Source organism: Ammospiza nelsoni, chromosome 10, assembly GCF_027579445.1.
Source record: "Ammospiza nelsoni isolate bAmmNel1 chromosome 10, bAmmNel1.pri, whole genome shotgun sequence".
Lineage (NCBI taxonomy): Eukaryota > Metazoa > Chordata > Aves > Passeriformes > Passerellidae > Ammospiza > Ammospiza nelsoni.
Genome location: NC_080642.1, coordinates 1,238,748 through 1,262,776, shown reverse-complemented (window position 1 = coordinate 1,262,776; position 24,029 = coordinate 1,238,748). Strand labels below are relative to the sequence as shown.

Genomic DNA, 24,029 nt, shown 5'->3' with positions numbered 1-24,029 from the left:
CAGAGAGGCTGGGCCACGAGCTGGGCAGCACATCCATCCTCTGCCATCCAGAACCATGGAATGGTTTGGGTTGGGAGGGACCTTAAATCCCATCCCACCTCTCCTGCCACTGGGGACCCCTTCCACTGTCCCAGGCTGCTCCCAGCCCCTCCAGCCTGGCCTGGGCACTGGCAGGGATGCAGGGCAGCCCCTGTGCATGATCTCCCCAGAGTGAGGAGCACTGGCAGGGATGCAGGGCAGCCCCAGAGAGGGGAGCACTGCAGGGATGACGCCCCAGCCCCTGTGCACGATCTCCCCAGGCTCAGCCCATCCCTGAGCAGCTGCAGCCCAGGCTCTGGACGGATCCTGCCCCGTGCAGCCGCACAGGGCTGGGCGAGGCCAGCCCTGCTGAGCTGCAGAGGTACAGGGAGTGCACAGAGTGCACAGACAAACAAACCCCAGCGTGGATCAGCACATGGGAATGTGCTCCTCGTGCACGGGGAGAAGGCAGGAGATGATTTATCACGGGCTAATTACGCATGAGACAACTTGTACCCGGCTGGTTGGACGAGAGGGAGCCCGAAGAAAATTGAGGCAACAACAACCCTTAGGTCAACCTGACATTTGTTGTTGGGTCTGTGGGAAATTATTCTCATAAAAACAGACTTTGTAGCCATAAGAGAAAAATAAATATTAATGCAGAGGATGTGCTGCGATGGTTGGATGGGGATGGAGGAGCCCCAGGGGCAGCCAGAGATGCTCCCTGTGTCCATCCCCCAGTTCTCACTCCAGATTTGCACCTCAAAAGCTACAAATGAAAAGATCCCCGCCCCCAGGCTGAGCAGGGGTTGGTGCTGGCATCACGAGGCTCTGGTGTGCTGTGCTCTGTGCCACCCATGACTCAGCCCCTCATGGGGACCAAATTCCCCTGCAGCAGAAGGAAACGCAGGGCCAGGCTGTGCCCATCCTGCTGTGACACCGGGGCACCCTGGCCTTGTCTCACTCTGCTTCCCCAGCAGAAAGCAAAGGGATTTTTTTCCCAGGCAAAACCCTGGTGTGCTATGGGAGAGGCACAAAAATCCCATGGAAGCCCTGGCAGAGCCACCCAGCCCTGGCATCCTGCTCCCAAGAACCCTCTCACTGCACCCATTTATGGTCCCATCACTCATCTCCAGCCCCTGTCCCACAGCCCCTGCCCCAAGCCTGGAGGTCACACACCCAGGAGCTGGGAGTGTCATCCTGGGCCACCACAATCCTGCATTTAAAGGAGATTTCACCCCTCACAGGGACATTGCTGTGCTTGGAGGCTGAGCAGGAGCTGGGCAGGCTCAATGCAGCCCTGAGGGACCTGGTGTGACCTCAGAGCTGACCCTGCTTTGAGCAGGATGTTGGTTCAGACAAGGCTCCTTCACTCACAGGACACCTCCCCAGGAACCTTCCCCTCCACTGCCTGCACCTTCCTTGGAGCCACTTCCCCAAACAGCCCCACAGAGCTCTGTCCAGCAGCCCAGGCGGAGGGCACAGGAACATCTCCAGGGTCATTCTCTGGTGAGATCCCACAGCTGGACAGCCCCAGGATCACCAGAACAAACCTCAGGCAGGACAGAGCACTGTGGGTGCCCCTGGCCAGGGTGACTGGCCCAGGAGCAGCGTTTGTGCCCTGTGGGCAGGGGGCGCAGCCTGGCTGTTCCCATTTGTGGGCAGGGGGCGCAGCCTGGCTGTTCCCATTTGTGGGCAGGGGGCGCAGCCTGGCTGTTCCCATTTGTGGGCAGGGGGCGCAGCCTGGCTGTTCCCATTTGTGGGCAGGGGGCACAGCCTGGCTGTTCCCGTTTGTGGGCAGGGGGCACGGCCTGGCTGTTCCCATTCACGGGCAGGGGGCACAGCCTGGCTGTTCCCATTTGTGGGCAGGGGGCACAGTCTGGCTGTTCCCGTTTGTGGGCAGGGGGCACGGCCTGGCTGTTCCCATTCACGGGCAGGGGGCACAGCCTGGCTGTTCCCGAGCACCTTGGGGCTGCTGACACTCGAGAGGCTGCTGCAGGAACAGCTCCTGCCCTTCTGCCCAGCTCCCAAATCAGCTCGTGCTCAGGCTGTTCCTTCCTCCCGGCCTCTGGGGCACCTTTATCCCGCTGTCCAGAACAGGCTGTTTCCTGACACATCCCAGGCAGGCACTGACCGCGCAGGGCTGACCTCACCCCTCACTGGCACCGCCTCGGCTGCTGTCTCCCTGGCCTGGCAGTCCCCACATGCAGGGTCCCCAGGCAGTCACCGGAGCCCCCCGGGGACCCCCACGGGAACAGCAGCATCACTCGTGGCCCGGCCAGCCCAGCCGGTCCCTCTCGGCCAGGTCACCACCGGTGCCACCCCCACAGGGCCACCAGGCCCCCGACGGGCTTTTCCCAGTGCCGGCCTTGCCCAAAGGTGTGTCACCACCCCGGCAGTGACACAGCGAGATCCTTATCGCAAACACTCCTTTGTCACTTTGTCACCAGGTCCATCCTTCCCCCGGTGACAGCACGGGAAGCCGGGCAGGGGGCACGGGCAGGACTGACCCCAAAAGGGCTGGGGGCTCCCCGGGCCGGGACAGGGCAGGGGGCTGGAGCCGGGCGCCACTGCCCCATCCCCGCCCTTCGTCACCCGAGCCGGCACAAACAGAGCCAGGAGCGGGGACATCCCCTGGCAGAGCCGGGGTCGGGCCCGTTCTGTGCCAGCGTCCCTCTCAGGGACAGGGTTTGGGACCGGGCGATGTCTTCAGGGTCCCTCTCGGGCAGGATTTGGGACCGGGCGATGTCTCAGGTCCCTGCCCCGGTGTCCCTCGAGCAAACGGTGCCACGGCCGGCTCACACGGGAGGCAATTAACAATTAACGTGATTAGGGGCACGCTCTGCCCCTGCCAGCTCTGCCCCAGCGCCCCTGCCCAGGGAGCGATCCCACAAATCCCCCATGGACGATGGGGATCACCAGCGCTCGGCTGGCCGGGCACTGCGGTGACGGTGACACGGGACAGGGACACGGGGACACGGCTGTGGCCCGGGCCAGGCTCAGGCGGCCCAGAAGGGACCCCAGGCCGTGTGACCGAGGCGGAGCCGCCGGGGCTCAGCCCTGCAGGGTGGCTCAGACACTCCGCACGTTGGCAAGGAAACACCATAAATATTTTTGTGCATTGTCAGCGGCGCCTCCCTCCCATCCCACAGCGCCAGGGAAGGTGGGGAGGGAAGGGAAGGTTGGGGCAGACCCTCCCAGGGAGTGTCCCCAGGCACTGCCGAGGAGAAGCACCCAGAAAGGCAAAACCCCATTACAACATCCAAGGACAAGCACTGCTGCCTGCCTGCCTGTGGGAAGTGCAGAGGAGAGGGTGTCCCCACTCGGGGGGAGCGGCTGTGCCACCTCCCACTCCCGTCCTGCTCGTGCCCGGCCCAGCCTCGAGCGAGGAACGACTCAACACAACCCCACAGAACAGCCACCCTCATTCCGAGGCTTTGGCTCTGAAGTCAACCCAAAATCTCCATTCTGGAGCCACCAAGCCCCAATGCAGAACCCACCAGTGCCACAGCTTGGACACCCCCAGCCCGGCGGTGACCCCGCTGTCCTGAGGCAGCCCCCAGCCCTCCCTGGCCCCGGTACCTTCCTGCAGCCGTCCCGTGGGATGTGAGCCGTGGTCAGGAACAGGAGCAGCTCCACGCTGCCCATCCCTGCTGGAGCTCCCACCCTCCGTGCTGGTGTCTCCACCCTCCATGGGAACTCCCCAGATCGGGGTCACTGCATCCACCTGGGGGTGCCTCCCCTTCTGCTCACCTGCAGCTGAGCCCAGGCAAGGAGAGACCCAGAGGAGAGGAACCAGCACTGGGGTATTGGTGGGAGCAGGGAATTCTCTGCCACGGCAAAAACAGGCTTCCCTGAGGCCCCAGGAAGCTGACAGGAGCAGGGCACAGCTGGGTTTGGGGAGACCCCAGCACACAGAGCCTGAGGGTCCCTCCCCATCCCCTGAGCCCCACAGGAGCTCCCCAAGGGCAGCGCGGGCTCCCAGGCACACCTGTGCTTCTGCAGGAGCCTTCACAGGGACACACAATCCCTGGAAAAGGTCCTAGTGAGGACAGGACACCTCAGGTACATCCAAACCACAGGCCTGGAGGTGAAAATTACAGTGGTTTGGGAGGGGAGAGACCTTGGAGCCCATCCTGCACCGGCAGGGACACCAACAAGTGACAGACTGTGTGTCCCTGCTCCTGCTGGGAAGCCATCCCAGGTTTTAAACCCTCCCCCAGACCATGCTGTTCTCTTCTTGATTTTCCTTGAATTTAGAAAATGATCTGTTTGTGTTGTCCTGTTCAATAATGCAAAATATGAGCAGGGGGTAGCTTTGTGATCTCTCCCCCAGTCTCTCTGAAATATGATCACAAGAAGTCGTAGTTGGGGGAATGTGTGATTTAATATCCTTGGGATGAGATGTGGTTCTGAGTCCCTAGAAAGGGCCATACTGAAATGTTGAGATCAGGGTGTGACAGGCACAGAACACCATGAAATGACAACCACAGACACGTTCTGAAACATGAATATTTACTAACATAAATAAACAGTGTTTTATAACAAAAGGCACAGATTTCCAACTATAAACAATGGAAAAATATGTACAATTTCCACATAGGGAATCAACCAGCAAGTGCACAGTTGGTCACCTCAGTGACCTTCCTTCCAAGTCATTTCACCAGTTGGGAAGTGTCCAGGTTTTACCTCCCCACACAAACAGAGAGGTTTGGGGCAGGGAGCAGCACAGGCTGTCAGATGGACACGGTGCTGCTGACCTCCTCGTACTGGATGATGAAGTAGGGGTAGCTCTGGTCGTCGTTGAAGATGACAAAGATCTGGGGCTCGAAGTAATTGTCCACGCAGGAGTCGTACAGGTCGCTGGTGATGCTGCCGGGCTCCACGGGCGGCGGCCGCCTCATGGTGTGGTTGCCCACCGTGTACCTGCCCGTGAGCACCTTGGCCAGGAACATGAAGTGCACGCCCTTGGGGGAGCGCTTGGAGAAGTTGTGCGAGTAGCTGGCCTTCCTGGCAAAGTAGCTGCCCTGGCCGAACATGGTGGCGTGCTTGCCGCACACCCGCGGGTCGAAGTTGTGCTTGCAGATCCCGTCCACCACGTCCTGCGACGTGCCGTGGAACAGGTGCCGCTCGTTCATGATCCTGTCCAGCCCTGACATCTTCTTGGACATGTACTCCTTTTTCCTGGAACACAGAATGGCAGTGAAGGTGAGCGTTCGCTGCAGGTCCCATCACGGCATCACCCTCTGGGAGAGCTCAGCTGTGAGGGGAGATGCAAATCCCTCTTATAAAATCCCTCCTCTAGGAATATCCATTATTAAAGAACTGCAATTCTCTTACCTTTTATATTTCTCCCAAAGGAACTGGTTCTGCACTCGCAGGATTTTTAAAATCCTGTATTTGGTCTCTGGCACAGTCTTGTGGAACAGGTTGTAAATGGTTCTGTAGCTTTTGTCTTCCTTCAGAACAGGCACTTGGATGAAGTCCTGAGCTGGATCCATTCCAATCCAGGTCTCGGGGTAGAAGCTGGGACAGGTGACAGCAGCTGGGGACAGGTCGTGTGCAGCAGCAGGGTTGGAGCACGGCGAGGGCAGGGCAGAGCTGCCACCCAGGGTCCTGGGAGGGACAAAGGTTGTGCTCAGACACCCTCAGCAGCCTCCAGCCAGCCCCAGTTCATCCCCAGCAGGGCTGGAAAGCCTCTAAAAACCATGGGAGTGTCCAAGGCCACGCTGGACAGGGCTTGGAGCACCCTGGGACGGTGGGAAGTGCCTGCCTGTGGCAGGGGGTGGCACTGGATGGGGTTTAAGGCCCCTTCCCAAACAGGAAGATTTTCACAGCCATTTACACAGAGGTGGATTTGCATTTGCAGCTGGTTATTTTCCTGCCCCTCCTCTGGGAAGGCTGCCTGGAGAACAGGCGGGGCTGAGGGAGGGAGCTGTGGCCAAGAAGCCCCACGGATACCAGGAAAAACCTTTGGAAAACCCAGCAAGGGAGACCAGCAGGACCCTGCTCCTACCCCTGTGCAATCCCCACACTCTGGCAGCTGCTGAACTGAGAGAGGTGCCCTTGGTGTCCCTGCTCCCCTGATCCCACCTGAGAGAGCAGCCCTTACTCAGCGAGTAACTCCTCACTCCCTGGACTGTCCCTCCTGTGCCAAGGGCACCAGTGGGACCCTGTGGCACTTGCAGGGCCCTGGCTCACAGCAGCACAGCCCCTGCAGCTGCAGCAACACGTGGGGCCAGCTCCAAAGTCCACCAGGGAGGATTTTCCCAAAGCATTTCTCTGGAAAAGCTGCCAACCCTTCAGTGCCCCGGGGCAGGAGAGAGCCTGGCTGGGCCAGCCCAGGGTGGAGCTGCTCTCCAAACCCCACAGATGGCCAGGAACCAAACCAAACCCAAGGAAAAGCACTGGGAGGGGGAGTTGAGTGGAAAAAGGTCTATTTTTAAATCAACACATGGAAAGCTGTGACAGCCCTCCCACTTTTCAGGGCAGAAACACTCTCTGAGTGTTCTCTGGCTGTTCCCTCCTGCTCCAGGCCAAGGCCAGGATTCCCTTCATTTGCATGGATTTGACTCAACTCCAAGTTCTTCTCACTGGTTATTAACAGCTGAGCACAAACCCAGAAACTTGTTCTACAAATTGCTAATAAAATAGCAATCCAATACCAAAGTGGGCATTTGTTTTTAATTTGGTTTTTCCTCTTTGATGGGCAAATGGATAAAAAAAATATTCCTGTAGGGCCTCACTCACACTGGACTGGAAGAGCAAGCAGAGATTGCCAGTAAATCATGGATTAATGAGGAAGAATCAAATCCAATAAAAATCCTGCTATCTCCTGTTGTACTTTGTTCAGTTCTTCTGACTAGTGTAAAATATTTATGTTATTTATTCTACAGGGGAAGCCACTAAAAAGTCAACATTTTTCATTCCTATTCAAGGATTCTTTTGCAATTCTAGAACAGATTTAAGCAGGTGGGAGGTGAGGGAAAGAACAAATCTCAGGTAGCATCATGTGGGAAGTGGAGGCAACACTGTCTCCTGAAGGATAGATCCCATAAATATTTAAAATACTTTTGTTCTTGCCAAGAATCCATGTTTTTAAGTGAGCTTTATAAGGTCTTTGGATAAATAAAGTCAGAATGAAGTTTGGTGCAGAACAGAATCTCAGATTTTAGCCTGTAGGTTTGGTAGCTGGCACAGACAGTTCTGGTCAATCCCTCACGAGTGTAGAGCCCTCAAGGTCCAACAAAATTAGCTGGGAATTAGTTGGGAATTGCATAATTTTAGCAGTGATAAAATAGGAGCCCTGAAATCCTCATTTTTCATTAGGATGAGAAGCAGGACTGCTCTAACCAGCAAGTCCACTGGTGTTTTACTGGCACCCTCCAGTTTCTCTCTGATAACCTGGGGTTTCCTTCCTGTAAAACCCTCAATCTAAAAAACCCTCAATCTAAAAACACCTCCATCTAAAAAACCCTTTAATCTAAAAACACCTCCATCTAAAAAACCCTCAATCTAAAAACACCTGCCAGCCCACGTGTGCTGAGGCTGTGACCAAACCCCAGAGGGGTGAGGGCTCTGTGAGCACACCCTGTGCCCCCATTGAACCAGCAGGGGATGGGTTGGGCTGGCAGGACCCCCAGCCCCATCCAGAGCCACCCCTGCCATGGCAGGGACACCTCCCACAGCCCAGGATGCTGGAAAATGGACAGGAATTGGGCATCGCCCACAAGGTACATCACACATTTCAACAAGGAGTTCTCAGATAAATGTTCCTTTGGAGAGTGGCAGAAGGAGAAAAAACTGCCAGCATGACCCAGATTTTGGGTTCCTGTTCCCATTTCCCACCCAACAGTGCCTGTTCCCTGTCACAGCCCAGGAACACAACTCCCCCATCCAGCCCCACATGGAGAGCAGTGGGAATGGCTCAGTTTGGGGACACTGCAGGAAGGGCAGCGGCAATGGCTCAGTTTGGGGACACTGCAGGAAGGGCAGTGGCAATGGCTCAGTTTGGGGACACTGCAGGAAGGGCAGTGGGAATGGCTCAGTTTGGGGACACTGCAGGAAGGGCAGTGGGAATGGCCCATTTTGGGGATACCTACTGCAGGAAGGGCAGTGGGAATGGCCCACTTTGGGGATACCTACTGCAGGAAGGGCATGAGCAGCAGGCAGGAGCGCAGCAGGGGCCTCCTCTTGATCTCCCTGCGGAAGCAGGAGTTCTGCTGGAAGCCATCCTTGATGTTGAGGATGTACTGGTTGTGCCAGGTGATGAAGCGCACCTCGCGCAGCCCGCGGCAGCTCGCCTCCTCAATCAGCCTCACCACGGGCTGCAGGGGAAATGGAGGGGAAAGGGGTGGGGAAACAGGGGGGAAATGGGGAGAAAAGGGGGGAAAACACAGGGGGGAAATGGGGAGAAAACGAGGGGGAAATGGGGGTAAAATGGGGAGGAAATGGGGGGAAAAACAGGGATAAAAACAAGGAGAAAAGAGGGAAGACGGGGAAAACACGAGGGGAAAATGGGGGGAAACCAGGGGGAAACCAGGGGAGAAAGGAGGGGAAAACAGTGAAGAGAAAAGTACATGTGAGAATCCACACGCTCCAAAATTCATATTCCTGTTCCACCCTGCACAAACCCAGATCTCCTCGCAGCTCAAACACCCTCACTGTGTTATCTGGGGTATTTCTGCCCAACTCTCTGCAGGTCTTACACTCAGGAGTTATTTCTGGGACTGCCATCACTGATGAGGTTTCATTGCAAACATCAGCCCAGGGGCTCCACCCCACAGCTCGGGCACTGCATGTCCTGCCTCAGCAGAGCTCTGGGGACTGGGAAATCAATTAAAAACTGCCAAGGTAAATGGAGGTGCTGTTCTGAAGGCTGCAGAAGCTGTCCCACTGCCATAACACCAAATCAGGCTCCAGAAGAGCTTTCTTGGTGCTGCCACAAGCTGGTTTGCTCCCCAGAGGTACAGACTGGCCAGCCCTGATGTCTCTGATGCTTTCAGGGTGATTCAAGTCACAGGATCACAGAACCACAACCCAGGCCAGCAGAGCTGTCCCTCCACTGCTTTCCCAGTTCACCACTGACTCCTCATCCTCACAGGATCCCCAGATCCCCTCCCTGAGCGTGTGCAGAGGAACCAGGCTGACCATGATGGATCAGCAGCAGCACTGGGAAGGGCCATACCTCGGAGTACTCCCTCCAGCCAAAGTGGTCCCTGCAGAAGTACTTCCACACCGTGTAGCAGTTGGAGCTGGAGCTGGGGCAGGACGCTGTGGACAGGCGCCGCATTTGGTCGAACTCTGAGCTTTCATAAAACTTCATAAGGTTCAGATCCACCCAGCACTCCTGGCCCCTGGGGAAACAGGAGAAACAGACAATTCTCACCTTTTGTATGCCATTAAACACATGGTTTTCAGCACAGAGGGACAAAACCCCAAACCCAGCAGCTGTCTGAGGTGTGGAATCCCAAAATGGTTTGGGTTGGAGGGAGCCTAAATCCCATACAATGCCACCCCTGGGACACCTTCCACTGCCCCAGGTGCTCCCAGCCCCAGTGTCCAAGCTGGCCTTGGGCACTGCCAGGGATCCAGGGGCAGCCACAGCTGTGCCAGGGCCTGCCCACCTTCCCAGGAAACAATTCCTGCCCAATATCTCATCCAGCCCAGCCCTCAGGCAGTTTAAAGCCTTCTCCTTGTCCTGGCACTAAGTGCCCTTGTTAAAGGACCCACAGAGACTCGAGAGGTGAGAACAAATTTCTGAAGAATTTCTCCTCACCAACTCACCAAATAAAGGTCTCTATTTATAAAATAAAGCAGTTCAGTGGAACTGTTTGCACAGCAAGAACGAGCACGTTGAACTCTCAGAAGAACAGAGCACACAACCCAAATTTGGTGCTGCAGAACAGCACAATTCAAAATAAAACTCCACGAGCTCTCAACAGCAGAATGTGACCCCACTAATAAGTTTCATTTTCTCTGTTCCCTAAATGTAAGAAATAACAGAAGGTGTAAACTTTGCAGGACACTGGACTGAGATAGTTCCAAGTTAAAACACCGATAGATTTTTTCAGCCTGGTGCAGCCAAAACAAGGATATCTGGGCTCTCCCTTCCACCCTTCTGCAGAACTGCAGCCCGGTCTGTGAATCCCCCAGATTCACAGGACAAACACTGTCCAGAGGTCACGTACACAGAGATGAGCAGAGCAATCAGTTGGTGAGGGCTCTGGCAGGAGGACGTGTGGTTTGCAGCTCCGCTCCGCGTTCGGGGACGTGGCGCCAGTTACCGCAAACAGGCTCAGAAAAACAGAAACGCTGCGAGCAGCAGGGCCCGGCAGGAAACGAGAGCTGCTCCCAGCACAACAGCTGTGAGACACAGCACGGCTCAGAGCCCAGCTCCCTGCCTGCTGAAACTGCTGAGCTTCTCTCTCTGACTCAACCAGTTCCTCCCTGCACCAGCAACAACCTGGCGGCCCCAGGGGCTTCAAAGGGCCCCCGAGGCACCAGAAGCTTTTGTGCTCAGGGCAAGGCAGGCACTGACACTTCTGGTGACACCAAGGCAGCAGCAGATCTTATCTCCTTGTGCACTCGATGGAAGCTGCAGGGGAAGGACTCTCCCACAGATATGCACAGCTTTGGGTGGGGGCCTGAGTGTTTAAACTCCTGCATGAAACCAAACATCACTTAAAGGATAATGGCTTCAAAAGACCATGGAAATCACAGATTTGGTTAAGTTGGAAAAGCTCCCACAGAGTCCAACCATCCCCAGCAGTGCCAAGGCCACCACTGCCCCATGTCCCCAAGTGCCACCTCCCCAGGGCTGTCAAACCCCTCCAGGGATGGGGCTCCACCAGGCAGCCTGTGCCAGGGCTGGGCACCCAACCAAGAGTGTAATTTGGAAGCGCAGGTACTGAAATAGCAACAGCAGAGCTCAGACAGCAGAGCCAATGTGCTCCCATGGAAAGGCACAGCAGGAGGAAAGGCCAGGGAACACTCCCAGGGGATGTTCATCAGCTGCTCCTCCCAGCACAGCAGCGGGAGCACAGCAGGAACCAGCACTGGGCTGTGCCAGGCCCACAGGAACCTCTGCAGCAGGGCAGGAGCACAAACAACCCCTCTGAGCCTGATCTTATCAGGGCCTCTCAGTTCCAGCCCCAGAGAGGGGCACCAGAGCCAGGGCAGCACGTGAGTTTCAGGTTCTGCTGCATCTGCCCTCTCATCGAGTCATGCTGCTCTCTGTGGTGACCCTGGGCCACGTGGGAGGTGACACCTCACCCTGGGGAAAGATGCTGCAGACATTTCCCTCTCTGCTCAAAGGCTCTGTCCTCAGGGGACAAAAGAACCCAAAAGCAGTGACTTTGCTGCTTTTCCTGGGATTATTTTTTCCAAGGCTGGAGAGACTGTTTTCCCCTGCCTTTACAGTTGGTGACTGGGGTGCTTGCAAGAGCAATCTTCTGGAATTTTCACAGCCAGGGGGGCAGCTTGTGAACCTGAAACAACTGCTGACACACTGGCCTGCATATGTGTGTGTGTGTGTACATGGTACAGCTTGGATGAATGCCTGGCAGGGATATAATAATAATAATAATAGTAATAATAATAATAATAATAATAATGTAACCCCCCCAGCTCTGGATCAGGAAGTCCTTGAGGCAGGGCTGCTGGAGGAGAAGAGGCTGTACCAGAAGTTGTTTGTTCTTCCCAGGCACCCACTCCTGGCCACTCCTGAACACAAGATCCTGGGTCAGGGGGGCCTGGGGTGTAGGCACGGGTAAGTTCTCAAACTCCACAGCAATGAGGATGTTGAACACATGCCCCTCTCCCAAGGATTGCACAGGCACCCTGTTTCCTAATTCCAACCCCAGCCTTTTGCAGGGAAGCACAAACAGAGTATCCTGTGCTTGCTGGGCTCCAGGGGCTCTGAGCTGCTCGGGATGGGGATGTGTTTGGGATGGGGATGTGTTTGGGATGGGGATGTGTTTCGGAGGGGTTGCTTTGTTTGTTTCATTGGTAAATTGGTAGAAGATGCTCCAGGCAAGGGTGGGACTCGATGACCTTTAAGGGTCCTTTCTAACCTAAACTATTGGTGTTTTAGAGGAGCACAAGCACAGCTCTGAGTGGCTGCAGAGCTGCTACACACAGGGACCCTGAAGCTCCCCCAGTGCCACAGGCAGGGACACCGGGACACCTCCCACTGTCCCAGCTGCTCCAGCCTGGCCCCGGGCACTGCCAGGGACCCAGGGCCTGCCCACTCTCCCAGGGAGGAATTCCCTTCCAGCATCCCCCCTATCTCTGCCTTCTGGCAGTGGAAATCCATTCCCCTTGTCCTGTCATTCCAGGCTTTTCCTGAAAATGAATGCTCCCCATCACACCTTCCAAAACCAACTTCCCCAAAGAAACCACTCCTGTGTACACATGACTACAGGAATCAGATTCCCAATTATTACTCATCCCTCAGGAAGGAAGCTCCGGATCACTGCTGCTGCTGAGCACAGCATTGTCACAGCCCTTTGTGTCCCTGGGTCCTGGCAGGGCAGGGCTGGGCTGTCACAGCACCGAGCCTGCCGCCTCACCTGGGAGCAGCTCCTGAGAGCAAACCCTGATCTGTGTCAGGAGGAGCTGCTTTATGGCCAGGACAGCCTGACCTGAGCCAGGTGACAGCTGTTCCCCAAAGTGCAATCTGTTTATTGACAGGAAACAAGAGCAGGGATGGCAGTGATTGCTGCCTCCTCGGCTCAGGGCCTCCCTGCCTTTGTACAGCTCCAAGCCAATTAGCTCCATTTCATATGGAAATGGTGCTGCGAACTGCAGCAAAGAGAAACCCACACAGCACAAGGCAAACGCTTCCAAAAGCTCTTCACAGGAGTTTCATTCGGGGCTCTCTGCCTTGCATTCCTGCTGGAAAGGAATGAAAAGCAGCTCCCAGCCACTCAGAGGGTATAGCCAAGAACCTCCCCCAAACCCAGACACAGGGACTCTCAGCTGGTTTCCCATCTCCCCGTTATCACTAACACATGCCTTATCTCACACGCTGTGGCTCTGTGTGAATTACACGGAAAACTTCTGAAATTTAACTGTTTGATGGGCCAGGGACCTGCAGAATCCCCACACAGCTGCTGCCCTCAGGCTGCGGCTCTGCCCCTCTCTGGCAGGGCCCCAGGCCAGGCTGGACAGGGCTGGAACAGCCTGGCACAGTGGGAGGCGTCCCTGCCAGGGCAGGGGTGGCACTGGCTGGGCTTTCGGGTCTTTTCCAAGCCAAAGCACACTGTGATTCCATGATTCCATCCTGAAATGCCTGCCCCGTGCTCTGTATGATTCTAACACGTCAGGCACATTCTGTCAGCACCGGAGGAGCAGCCGTCCCACACACAGAGGAATGAAGGAAAACCAGTTTCCTGTACATTTTGTTGTGTCCGTGCCTCTCCTTCCCCGTCCCTTCACATGCCCCTGATAACTGCGGTGGAACACTCTGTATTTACAGAGCCATGGAAGCACTGGGGTTGGAAAAGCCCTCCAGGAACACCGAGTCCAGCCCGGCCCAGAGCACGGAGTGCCACGTTCATCATTGCGGGGACACCTCCAGGCATGGGCACTCCAAACCGCCCTGCACAGACCCTTCCTGTGCCTGGCCACCCCACCCAGGAGAAATTCCTGCTGGTGCCCGAGCTGAACCTTCCCAGCACAGCTCGAGTTTCCTCCTGTGCTGTCATTTCCTGGCTTCACCCGAGGGCCGGGGTGAGCACAGGGACACAGCTCCCAGCAGGACCCGTCCCCCTGCAGAGCCACCTGCTCTCCCCACTGCAGCCACCCCACTCTGGCCTCCCTCCCAGCTGCAAGGAGCCATCCCATAAACTCACAGAAATTACGGGAAAAATAAAGAAAAAGGATAGAAATCAAAGCAACAGCAAGAAGCTGCTGTGTCAGGCGAGTTGGGAGCCCTTTGTGCCAAGAGGAAAAGTGGAATTTTCAGCCAAAGCAGGGGGAACTGATGGGTCAGGAACTGCAGAGTTGTTTTAAACAAATCCTGCTGTAATCTCTAATGCTGCTGCTTGTTTTGAAAAGCAATGTGTGCATGATGGGACAGGTGTGTGTGTGTGGGGAAACCTGCTCAGCTCCTCAGCCAAGTATTTCCTCTTAGCAAAGAGCATCTTAAAATATCCCAACGTGGGCATCTCCTGCTGGAAAGCAGCACTTGGCACTGCTCTCTCTTTGCTGAAAGCTGGAACTTCTCCCAGGGCCTCTCCTCACATCCATGAAGAAAACTGAGGGCTTCTAATTACTTTAACCTGCTTGAGTTGATGTTCCCCCATTTGTTTAGATAGCTTGGTATGTGGCTCGACATACTTGGCAGACTCAAGAATACAAAAAACACATAAGTAATTTATGATACTGGTTTGAGGCCAAACTGCAAGAAGCAGCTGAAGGAGTTGCATTACAAAGTAACTAAACAAGGTTTGCCACTCCTCTGAGATCACATTCCCTTAGGTGAGAGGCAACAACTTAATGTGTATTTTACATTACTCATCTCAATAACTTATCTCCATCGTTACTCATCCCAATAATGAAGAGGAAGGAAGGTTTATATAAATAGCTCCTTGAAGAACACCCTAATTTAGAGCTCATTCCCTAATTGAGCTGATGGCCAACACTTTGTGGAGGGGCCCATCTCCCTGGGGGCAGCGGCGGTGCCAGGACCATTGCCATCAGCACAGCCCAGAGCTGTGGGACACGGAGCAGCACAAACAGCAGCCTGGCCGGGCAGGCACAGTGCTGAGCAGGCGTTTCCTCGGGCTGCCAGGGAGCAGACAGGCCTGCAAAGCTCGTCTGACCACGATAGCAGATTAATGGCTTTAACAAATAATGCTGGAACCATGGGACGTGGCGCTGGCGGGGCACGGGCACAGGGACACGGGCTGCCACTGCCGGGGGACACGGCACAGGGACACTGGGCTCAGGGACACTGGGCTCAGGGACACTGGCACCAGCCTGAGTGACCACCAGGGACCTGCGGCTCCGCACACCTTGCCAGGTGCTCCCCACAAGGTGATGTTGCATAAGAAGCAGCTGGTGATGCACACTAAACTATTGTTACCTCCCACCTCAAAACCTGGCTTAAAACCTGGCTTAAAACCTTGGCAAGCCAAAGATGCAAGGAGGATCAGACTCAAAGCTTGGAATCAGAAGCTCTGGTCTTAAATAGAGCTTCACTCCAAAGGTCTCACTGACACATATCCAGCCATGCAGCTCTTCTAAGGTTGGAGGGGATGTTAACCATCAGCTGATGCCAGCCCTGCCATGGCAGGGACACCTTCCACTGTCCCAGCTGCTCCAGCCTGGCCTGGGGCACTGCCCACCCTCCAGGGAGGGATTTCTCCCCAGCAGCCAGTGTGAATGTGCAGTATGGCAGAACCCCTCAGCCAGGCCAGGTCAGCACCCCAGGCTCCGAGGGCAGGGTCCCACCCGGCCGTGGCCAGCCCAGGCTGCTCCTGTCCCCTCCCTCCCGCTCAGGGAACGTCCTGTCCCTGGCACACACCTGTCCACACACCTGTCCCCGCTGGATCAGACAGGCAGAGATCCATGTGCCACCGCCCCAGCAGGCTGGGACCTGCAGAGCCAGGGCAGGGAGATGGCACTGCACAGCAGCCTCCCAGCCCGGGGTGACCAAGCCATGACCAAGCACCGTGTCCTTTCCATTCACCATCCCCAAGTCCATCCTTCAGGACACAGAGCTCACGTGCACTGATGGATTCGCTGACACAACTTCTAAAAGAAAACCATTTGCTCATTTACACAGAATTCAAAGTTAAATCATTAATGGGCTTGTCTCTGGCTGTGCTGTTTTGTTTTCAGAAATAATTTCTAACACTTGGAAAACAGAAGTTCCTCTGTTGTAAAATAGAGCAAATTTTATCTGTCATGCACTTAGAAGATTTTTCAATTTTTATTAAAGACTGGCACATTTCTTCAAGACAATTCTATAAAATGTAGTTGTTCCCTACTACATATCCTACTTCATTTTCATTTTCAGTGTGGGATATCCATATTCTGATATTGCCATCACTAAAAGGGCCCTGGCACAGGGTGCCCAGAGCAGCTGTGGCTGCCCCTGCATCCCTGGCAGTGCCCAGGGATGGACACTGGGCCTGGGAGCCCCTGGGACAGTGGAAAGTGCCCATGGCAGGGGTGGCACTGTGTGATCTTTAAGGTCCCTTCCAACCCAAACCAGTCTATGACAAAGGTTGAATTCAGTGTCTAATCCAACATCAAACTCGGTGAAAATAAAGACTCACACTGACTTTAAGCACTAGATTTGGTCTGGTGCCAAATGAGAAATCTCAGCTTAATAAATGAAAATAAAATATTGAGAAAGCAGGGATATACTTTCTTCAGGAACTGAAAGGAAGAAGAAGCAGTGAACAGAACCCCCACGGATTCAGGTGGCAAAGGCAGTGTGAAGTTCTCACTCCAGAAATGTCACTTTGAACTGGAGTTGTGCCAGCCTGGCAAACTTCTCCTCTCTTATCTGCCCTGCCACAACTGCACCACACATTTCCTCCAAAAAAAAAACCAAACCAAGCCAGTCTGCACCCTGCACTAACTGCACCCTGCAAACACCACTGTTCCCCACTGCTCCTCACACTGGAACCTGCAGGGGAGAAGCTGAAGAAGCTTTAGCTCTCGGGGTGCAGGAGCCCACACAGGTCACACAACCACATCAACAGCTGCTGGCTAATTTTAGAAAATGAGTCAATAAACAAGCTCTGAACAGGGAAAACAATAACTTCAATAACTGCTTTAACAGTGATGATCAGCATTTCCGAGCGTGTGGCTCAGGCTGCTCACAGGGAATGAGCTGGAACATCCCCATTTACTGACAGTGATGTGACCCTGCCCAAGGACCCTGCAGAGCTGCCCCGTGCTTTTCTGCTGGGGATGGAAGGATGCAGGCTGTGCTCACAGTGACACACAGCAACTGCTCTGTCATCCCTGTCCCCAGCGCTGCTAAGGCTTTCATGCTGCCACTTTGTCCAACACAGAGGAAACACTAATTAGGAACGGCAAGAACAAGCACAGCATTCCACAACAGTCTCTGGATTCCTACAGAGCTGAAGTTTTCTTATTTCACACACTCCAAGTCCTCCAGCTTCAAAGAACACATTCCAGATGCTAAATAACAATTTTACAAGTGTACAAAAATTTTTTGTCCAGTTAAACTTGTTGGATATTAATCAAGAAACATCGTGCCAGAGTTTATAACATGCTTGGATGTTTATAACATGCATATAAGTACCAGGGAAAAAAAGGCACATCCTGTTATATTTCTGCACCCTTCCCAGCAAGGGAGTAAATCCAGTTACCTACCGATACTTGACTTTGATCTTGTCATTGTCAGGGTTGCAGTAAAGCCTCTCCAGGTGCTCCTGGGAGTCGTTGGTCACACTTTGCCACCTCTGGGTTGCTGTCCTCCTCACCTGCCAGTGATAGGGCAGCACCGTGTGGTGCTTGGGACAATCACTGCCATAAACACAAGTGCCCTGGAGAAAATCCACACAGATTTCAATCCCGTCCTCCTGGTGGGTGTGATACTGCAGCTGGTTCAACAGCTCAAACACCAGGTCAAGGGAAGCCTCTTCGCTTTTGTCCTGGAATATCCCAGCACTGAATTTATTGCTTGGGGTCAAGTTGTATTGCACTGGACAGCTGTTCTCCTGGAGGAAGCCAGATGTGTAGCTTTCCAGAACCTTGTCAGGGAACAAAGGACAAGCTGCACCATCACCAGCACTTGGGTGCAAAGGATGATCCTGGAATGATTCATTACCATTATCAGCAGCAGTTCCAGGAGTTTCTGGGGAGAAACCTTGCTCTCCTGACTGCACGTCCTGCTCAGGATGCCCGGGGGAAGGACGGGCTCCTGGCAGCTGACCCTGCACATCTGGAGCTGCTGGCATCAGCACAGTCACATTATTTTCTGTCTGAGGGCAAGAGGTACCGAGGTCCAGAGTCTTTTTCACAGCAGGTTCACATAAATCCCCGTGGCCACCCCGCTGGCCTCGGGGCACAAAGACCCTGTCCAAGGCCCCAGCTCCCAGCAGGCTGGTGAAGATGGGCCGCAGAGCCCGCAGAGTTTGTGTGTCCAGTCTCTTCTGCACTTGCTGCTTCTTCTTGAAGCAAGGCTTCACCGGGGGGATCTTCTCAGCCAGCCTCACCTGGGGAGGAAAGTCCTCGGAAGGAGAGCACTTCATGGCTGGGCAGGGAGCCTGGGGCACCACGCACGCCGGCTGCGCCTCGGTGTCCATCGGACACACGCTCTGCTCTCTCCAAATCGCTTCCAAACGTCCCAGAGCCTCCCAGGAACCAACCTAGGGCAGAAAGGAAAACAAGACAGTTAATCTCTCTAATTGCTCATGGTTGACACGAACAAGATCACCCCTGGAGAGGATTTTGAGCCAGCAGCAGCAAACTCCTCCCCTCGCTGTGACTGCGGGTAGCCCTTAGGCACGTAAAGCATGAAAACAGCCAAAGTCAGGCTAATTAATCCCAAACCCACACTGCTCCTCTCCCCGCACATGCAGGCTCTGAGACACTCCGGCACGCACACGCATCCCCCGAGGGTGGGCAGGAGAGAAAGGGGGATGGTCCGACGCCTCCTCCCTGTCAGGATGTTCAACAAACGGGAGCGCCTGGCTTCGCTCTATCCCACAAAGAGAACACGACAGCGCTGATTCCTGTGCCTCCCTCACACGCGGACCTGAGCAGCATGAGACACGTCCCCCCCCGCATTTCAGACATTCCTGCACCACTCCCTCTCCCACCGGAGGAGCAAACCTACACGTTCCCGTTCCGCTGCCATGTGTCCTCCCTCGTGTCACCTCCCACGGCCCGGCGGAACCGAACGGCACCGCTGGCAGCGGAGAGCCACGGCCGGCTTCCCAGGGAGGGCAGCGTGCCACCCTGCCGGGGCTCCCGGGACCGCTGCGGAGAGCCACGGCCGGCTTCCCAGGGAGGGCAGCGTGCCACCCTGCCGGGGCTCCCGGGACCGCTCCCAGCCCGGCCCTGCCGGGGCTCCGGGGATCTCTCCCAGCCCAGCCCTGCCCTGTCCCCGCCCTGTGGCACCCGCCGTGACACACCGGCTCCTCTCGCCACGCCGGGCACCAGGAATTAAAACTGGGCAGGGAAGCAAACAGAAAGGTGATGGTTACTCAGGAACCGAGAAAGGCATTGCTTGCACGCTGCAGAATTGTGTTCTTTTAAAGCACAAATAAGCACTGTGTCTCGCACGTCACCAAAAGCAAGTGCTATGCCTTTTAATCAGGAATCCTGTAATATTTGATTACATTTAATTAAGCCTTCTTCAATCTCGCATGCAGGCTCAATGCTCAGAGTGGAGCACATTAAGGATTACTTCCTGGATAAATGCATTCCGAGCAAAGTTACTCCTCACTTCAAAACAAAATCCAAAACATCAGAGAAAATTTGGCAATAATCTCTTACTACTGATGATTTGCCCTGGAAAATTTCTCATTGAGCCTTCGGTATTTTGGAACATTCATTTATAATGCTTTCCCATTTCCCTGGGAAACAGCAGGTTAGTATTGCCAGGAAAAAGAAAAAAAAAAAAGTGCCTCTCCAGTTTTCCCATTTTTAGATTAAATTTAATGCAACTGGTATATCTGTTTGGCAGTTAACCCCAAAGTCATCGGCGTATCTGTTATTCTTCCACAGACACCAGGCAATTCCTCCAAAGCACCAAAGGCACCTTCAGGTAACTCCAAAGGTTTAAAAATCCTCGACTCCGGAGAGAATGAGACGTTCCCGTAGTTGCAGCCCAGGTCTCCCTGCCCTGGCGAGGAGCGAGAGGATCCCTGCAGCGCCAAGGTGCTGAGCAAGTGACTTCTGATCTCCTCCAGCCATACCTTCGCTGCCATTTCAACATTCATATTCCTCGCTCGACCAGCATTTAAGTTTGGCTGCTATTTTTACAGCAGCGCCTCGGTGAGCAGAGCCGGATCCCCCACCGGCTCTAAAAATAAAGCGGCGGAAGGCCGAGGCTCAGCCCCGCCGCAGCAGCAGCAGAGCGGGAGCGCTCCCGCAGCGATGCTCCCGCCGCAGCCGCCGCTCTCCGGCCGGGGCTCGCTCCCCGAGCGCTCGCCATGGCCCGCGAGCCGCCCCTCAGCACACAGAGCCGCTCCGCCGGTCGGACGCGCTGCAACAACCAACAATGGACGCGGGGCCCAGGCACAGACCCCGAGCGCGGCCGAGCTGCCGGGCAGCCTCAGCTGGGACCTACCGGCGCGGCTCCCTCGGCGCTGCTGCCGCCTCCTGACCCAAATCCACGGTAACTCCAGAGCGAGATCACTTTTCAGGCGCGGGGAGCTGCAGCGAACGCGGCGGGCGGTGCCGGCACACCGTGCCCGCGGCCGGTGCGGGTCAGCACCGCCGTGTCCGCACCGAGGGCCGCGTGTGCCCGCACATCCCGCCCTGCCTCGCCCGGCTCCCCCGGCTCGCTGCGCCGCCCGTTTAAATAGCGCTGCCAAGGAGCCGCGAGGGCAGCGGGCCGGGGCGGAGCGCGGGCGGGCAGGGCCGGTTCCCCGCCCCGGGGCCGGTCCCCCCGCGGCGCCGGCCAGGCTGCAGCACGCCCCGCGCCGGTGTCAGCGGCCAGAACCGAAAGCGCCGCCCGAGGCCGTTCCCGAGAGCGATAGGACGAGAGGCCCCTTCGCGTTTCATTTATCACGCACCGAGCGTTTCGTTTCGGGCCGGCGGGAGGGAGCGATGTCCCCGAGCGCGGCGCTGCGTGCGTGGGGCTCGCACGCGAGCCGGGACGGGCCCGGAACGAGCCGTGTCAGCCCGGGCGCTCCAGTCACGCAGCACGCAGGAACACACCGTGCTCCCTCACGGAAGGCGAGCACGGCACCCTGAGCCTCCCGCGCCGCCGAGCTCCCCAGCCGCGCTAATTAATGAGTAAGAGACAAACAGGGAGCCCGTCCCGGAACAAAGTCACCCTGACTCACTCGGTGCACCCACACGCAGCCCCTGGCACGGCGCTGCCCCGATCGAGGCTGTGCTCTGCCGGTGACACACTCCGGAAAAGCGAGCGTGGAGTGGAACAGGTTTCCCGGAGAGGCTGTGCCTGCCCCAGCCCGGAAAGTGCTCAAGGCCAGGCTGGACGCGGCTTGGAGCAAACAGGTCTGCAGAAGGTGTCCCTGCCCATGGCAGGGAGGTGGAACGAGACCGGTTTTAAGGTCCTTTCCCAGCCCAAGCCGCGCTGTGATAACGCACCGGAGGCAGCTCCTGTTTGTTTACAGAGTGTTTTATAGGTGGGATCGGTGAAGAGCAGCCAGCCTGCCGGTGTCCCAGCCGTGGCCGTGCTGTCCCCGCCTGGCTGTACGTGTGCGGGAGCACGGCCGGTTCAGCTGTCCGTGCCGGCCTGGCATGCTTCCCTGCTGAATCACTGCCTGCTCCCGGAGAAACCCCAGCGGGGCACGGCCAGCGCTCACACGGACACCAGCCACAGCCGATGCGCCCACAGCACTAACAACGGCCAGATAAGATAACTCAGAAAGGAGGCAATAACTTCAGAATGTAACGCTGGTGTTGATGACACGTATTGTATCATCAGCCCTGAGAGTCTCTGACCCCATCCCTGGAAACGTCCGAGGCCAGGTTGGATGGGGCTTGGAGCAACCTGACCTTTGGAAGGTGTCCCTGCCCAGGGCAGGGGCTGGATCGAGATGAGCTTTAAGGTCCTTCCGTCCCAAACCACTCTGGGCTCCCTCCCACAACTCGTGTTCTTGTTTTCTTTCTAAAGCCAGTCTTTCATTCCTTGTGCGCAGTGACTTTATGAAATTAGGCACACAGAAAACAAAGGCAGCTGGAAGGAAACTTGTTTTAAGGTGGCACAAACTGTACAGCACAGTTGGAAAATACTGCACAGCTGCATTTAGAGTGCGGGTAGGATATGCCATTTCCCCAACAAATTACAGAAATGGAGCTCCATAGAATCACAGACTTTCTGGGGTTGGGAATGACCTCAAAGCCCATCCAGTCCCACCCTCCACTGTCCCAGGCTGCTCCAAGCCCGGTCCAACCTGGCTTTGGACTTCCAGGGATGGGGCAGCCACAGCTTCTCCATGCCAGGGCCTCCCCACCCTCAGAGGGGAGAATTTTATCCAATCTAAACCTACTCTTTGTCAGTCTGAAGCCATTCCCCCTTGTCCTGTCCTTCCATGTCCTTGTAAATAGTCCCTCTCCAATGCAGCTGGAGAGAGAATGACTCAAGAGAGGCTGAGTAAAGGTGGCATCTATATCTGCAGGAGCTGAAAACAAATTATCATCTATAAATTAATTGAGCTCTTGAGTGTCTGAAGCATCAGACAGAGCCTCCCAGTCTGTCTGGACTGGAGCGTTCCGAGCAGGGTGCCTGGGATGTGTCACATCCTCGTTCAGGGAGAAGGAGCTGCTCACACACACTTGTATTTATGTGCCACCACCAGAACAGAAATTACCACTTTGGAATAGCTCCCTTCACGCATGAGCTATAAATAAGAGGCACATATGGCTGATCTGCACACTGGGATGGGCACAGCTCCCGCTGCACCGGGGCCGGGAGGATGGAACCAGGCAAAGACAGAGGCTGCAATAACCATCTTTCCCCAAACAAATATGTAATTAAAGGAAACACAGCACACCAGACCCTCGGACACCCATTTCTGAGGCCACCTCACACAAATATAGAAAGAAACTCTGACCACCATGAAAGCATGATCTCATCTTTAAATACATGTTTAAATCTTAAGCAAGAGAAAGAAAGCTTTAATTATTTCTTTCAGATGGTAAACGGCCCCAGCTGAATACAGCAATTTACAACTCTGACTTGCAAATACAGGATAATCAGTATGCACACTTGGATTCGCTGATGAAAAGAGGGGAAACATCTGACTTAAATGTTTGTGATAAAACAACAAAGCACTCAGGCTCCAACACATTTTTTTTTAATGACAGAACTCCTTTTCCACCTCAACTCTTGCACAATGAACATTCTTCACTTCCTAGAACACATCCCAGCACAGGAAAGTTCATTGTCCTTTCTAGCGTTTCACACAAGGCAACAAACAGCACCGTGCTGACAACTAACAAAGGGATCATAGAATGGTTTGGGTGGCAAAGACCTCAAATCTCACCTCATTCCCACCCCAGCCACGGCAGGGACACCTCCCACTGCCCCAGGGTGTCCCAATGTCCAGCCTGGCCTTGGGCACTGCCAGGGATGCAGGGGCAGCCCCAGCTGCTCTGGGAATCCCATCCCAGCCAGGAATCCCCAATTCCCAATGTCCCACCCATCCCTACCCTCTGGCACTGGGAGCCATTCCCTGTGTGCTGTCCCTCCATCCCTGTCCCCAGTCCCTCTGCAGCTCTCCTGGAGCCCCTGCAGGCCCTGCCAGGGCTCTGAGCTCTCCTGGAGCTGCTCCTGTCCAGGTGAGCCCCCCCGGGTGTCCCAGCCTGGCTCCAGAGGGGCTGCAGCCCCCGGGGCATCTCCTTGGCCTCCTCTGGCCTCTCTCCAGCAGCTCCTGATGTTGTTCCCCAGATCTGGGGCAGCTCTGCAGGTGGGGTCTCACCTGAGTGGGGCAGAATTTCCCCTCCCCTGCTGCCCACGCTGGGGCTCAGCCCAGGGCATGGGGCAGGGAAGGTTCTGAGCCAGGTCAGGTCATGTGGAGCTCCCAAATACAAATCCTCAGGGCAGCTCCCAACGCCTGGATTTGTGCTTTTCCATCCCAGTGCTTGATGGCAAATGGTAATCCCCTGCAAACACCACCCCAAGCTCCATCCTTTGCCAGCCAGCCAGGGGAGAAGAGCACCCAGGGAAAGGAAAGGTCAAGGATGCAGACATTAATCCAAAATTAACAGGAGGGACAAGGGAACCTGTGATGTGCTGGCTGTGTCTCTGTGAGGGAAATGATGCCAGCCAGGTTTCTCTGATGGGAAGGAAGGGGCAGGAGGGCAGCAGAGTTCATTCA

The 24,029-nt window shown here is 55.5% G+C and overlaps 1 protein-coding gene across 1 annotated transcript; it reads right to left on the bottom strand.

Moving 5' to 3' along the window:
• Positions 1–4,516: 4,516 nt before the first annotated feature.
• On the bottom strand, positions 4,517–20,497 carry TIPARP (TCDD inducible poly(ADP-ribose) polymerase). Its single transcript, XM_059479322.1, has 6 exons — positions 20,306–20,497; positions 17,380–18,377; positions 9,206–9,374; positions 8,164–8,345; positions 5,359–5,634; positions 4,517–5,202 (listed from the first exon to the last, which is right to left on the bottom strand). The coding sequence occupies exons 2-6, from the start codon at positions 18,312–18,314 to the stop codon at positions 4,755–4,757; spliced, it is 2,010 nt and encodes a 669-aa protein (XP_059335305.1). The 5' UTR covers positions 18,315–18,377; positions 20,306–20,497; the 3' UTR covers positions 4,517–4,754.
• Positions 20,498–24,029: the final 3,532 nt, after the last annotated feature.

Excerpts from the sequence above, each read along its gene's own strand:
- TIPARP (XM_059479322.1), bottom strand. The coding sequence starts at position 18,314 with ATGGACACCGAGGCGCAGCCGGCGTGCGTGGTGCCCCAGGCTCCCTGC. Across the intron at positions 9,375-17,379 it reads AAGATCAAAGTCAAGTATCG|GGGCCAGGAGTGCTGGGTGG; the intron begins GTAGGTAACTGG and ends CTGTTTCCCCAG. Across the intron at positions 5,635-8,163 it reads CTGCTCATGCCCTTCCTGCA|GACCCTGGGTGGCAGCTCTG; the intron begins GTAGGTATCCCC and ends TGTCCCTCCCAG.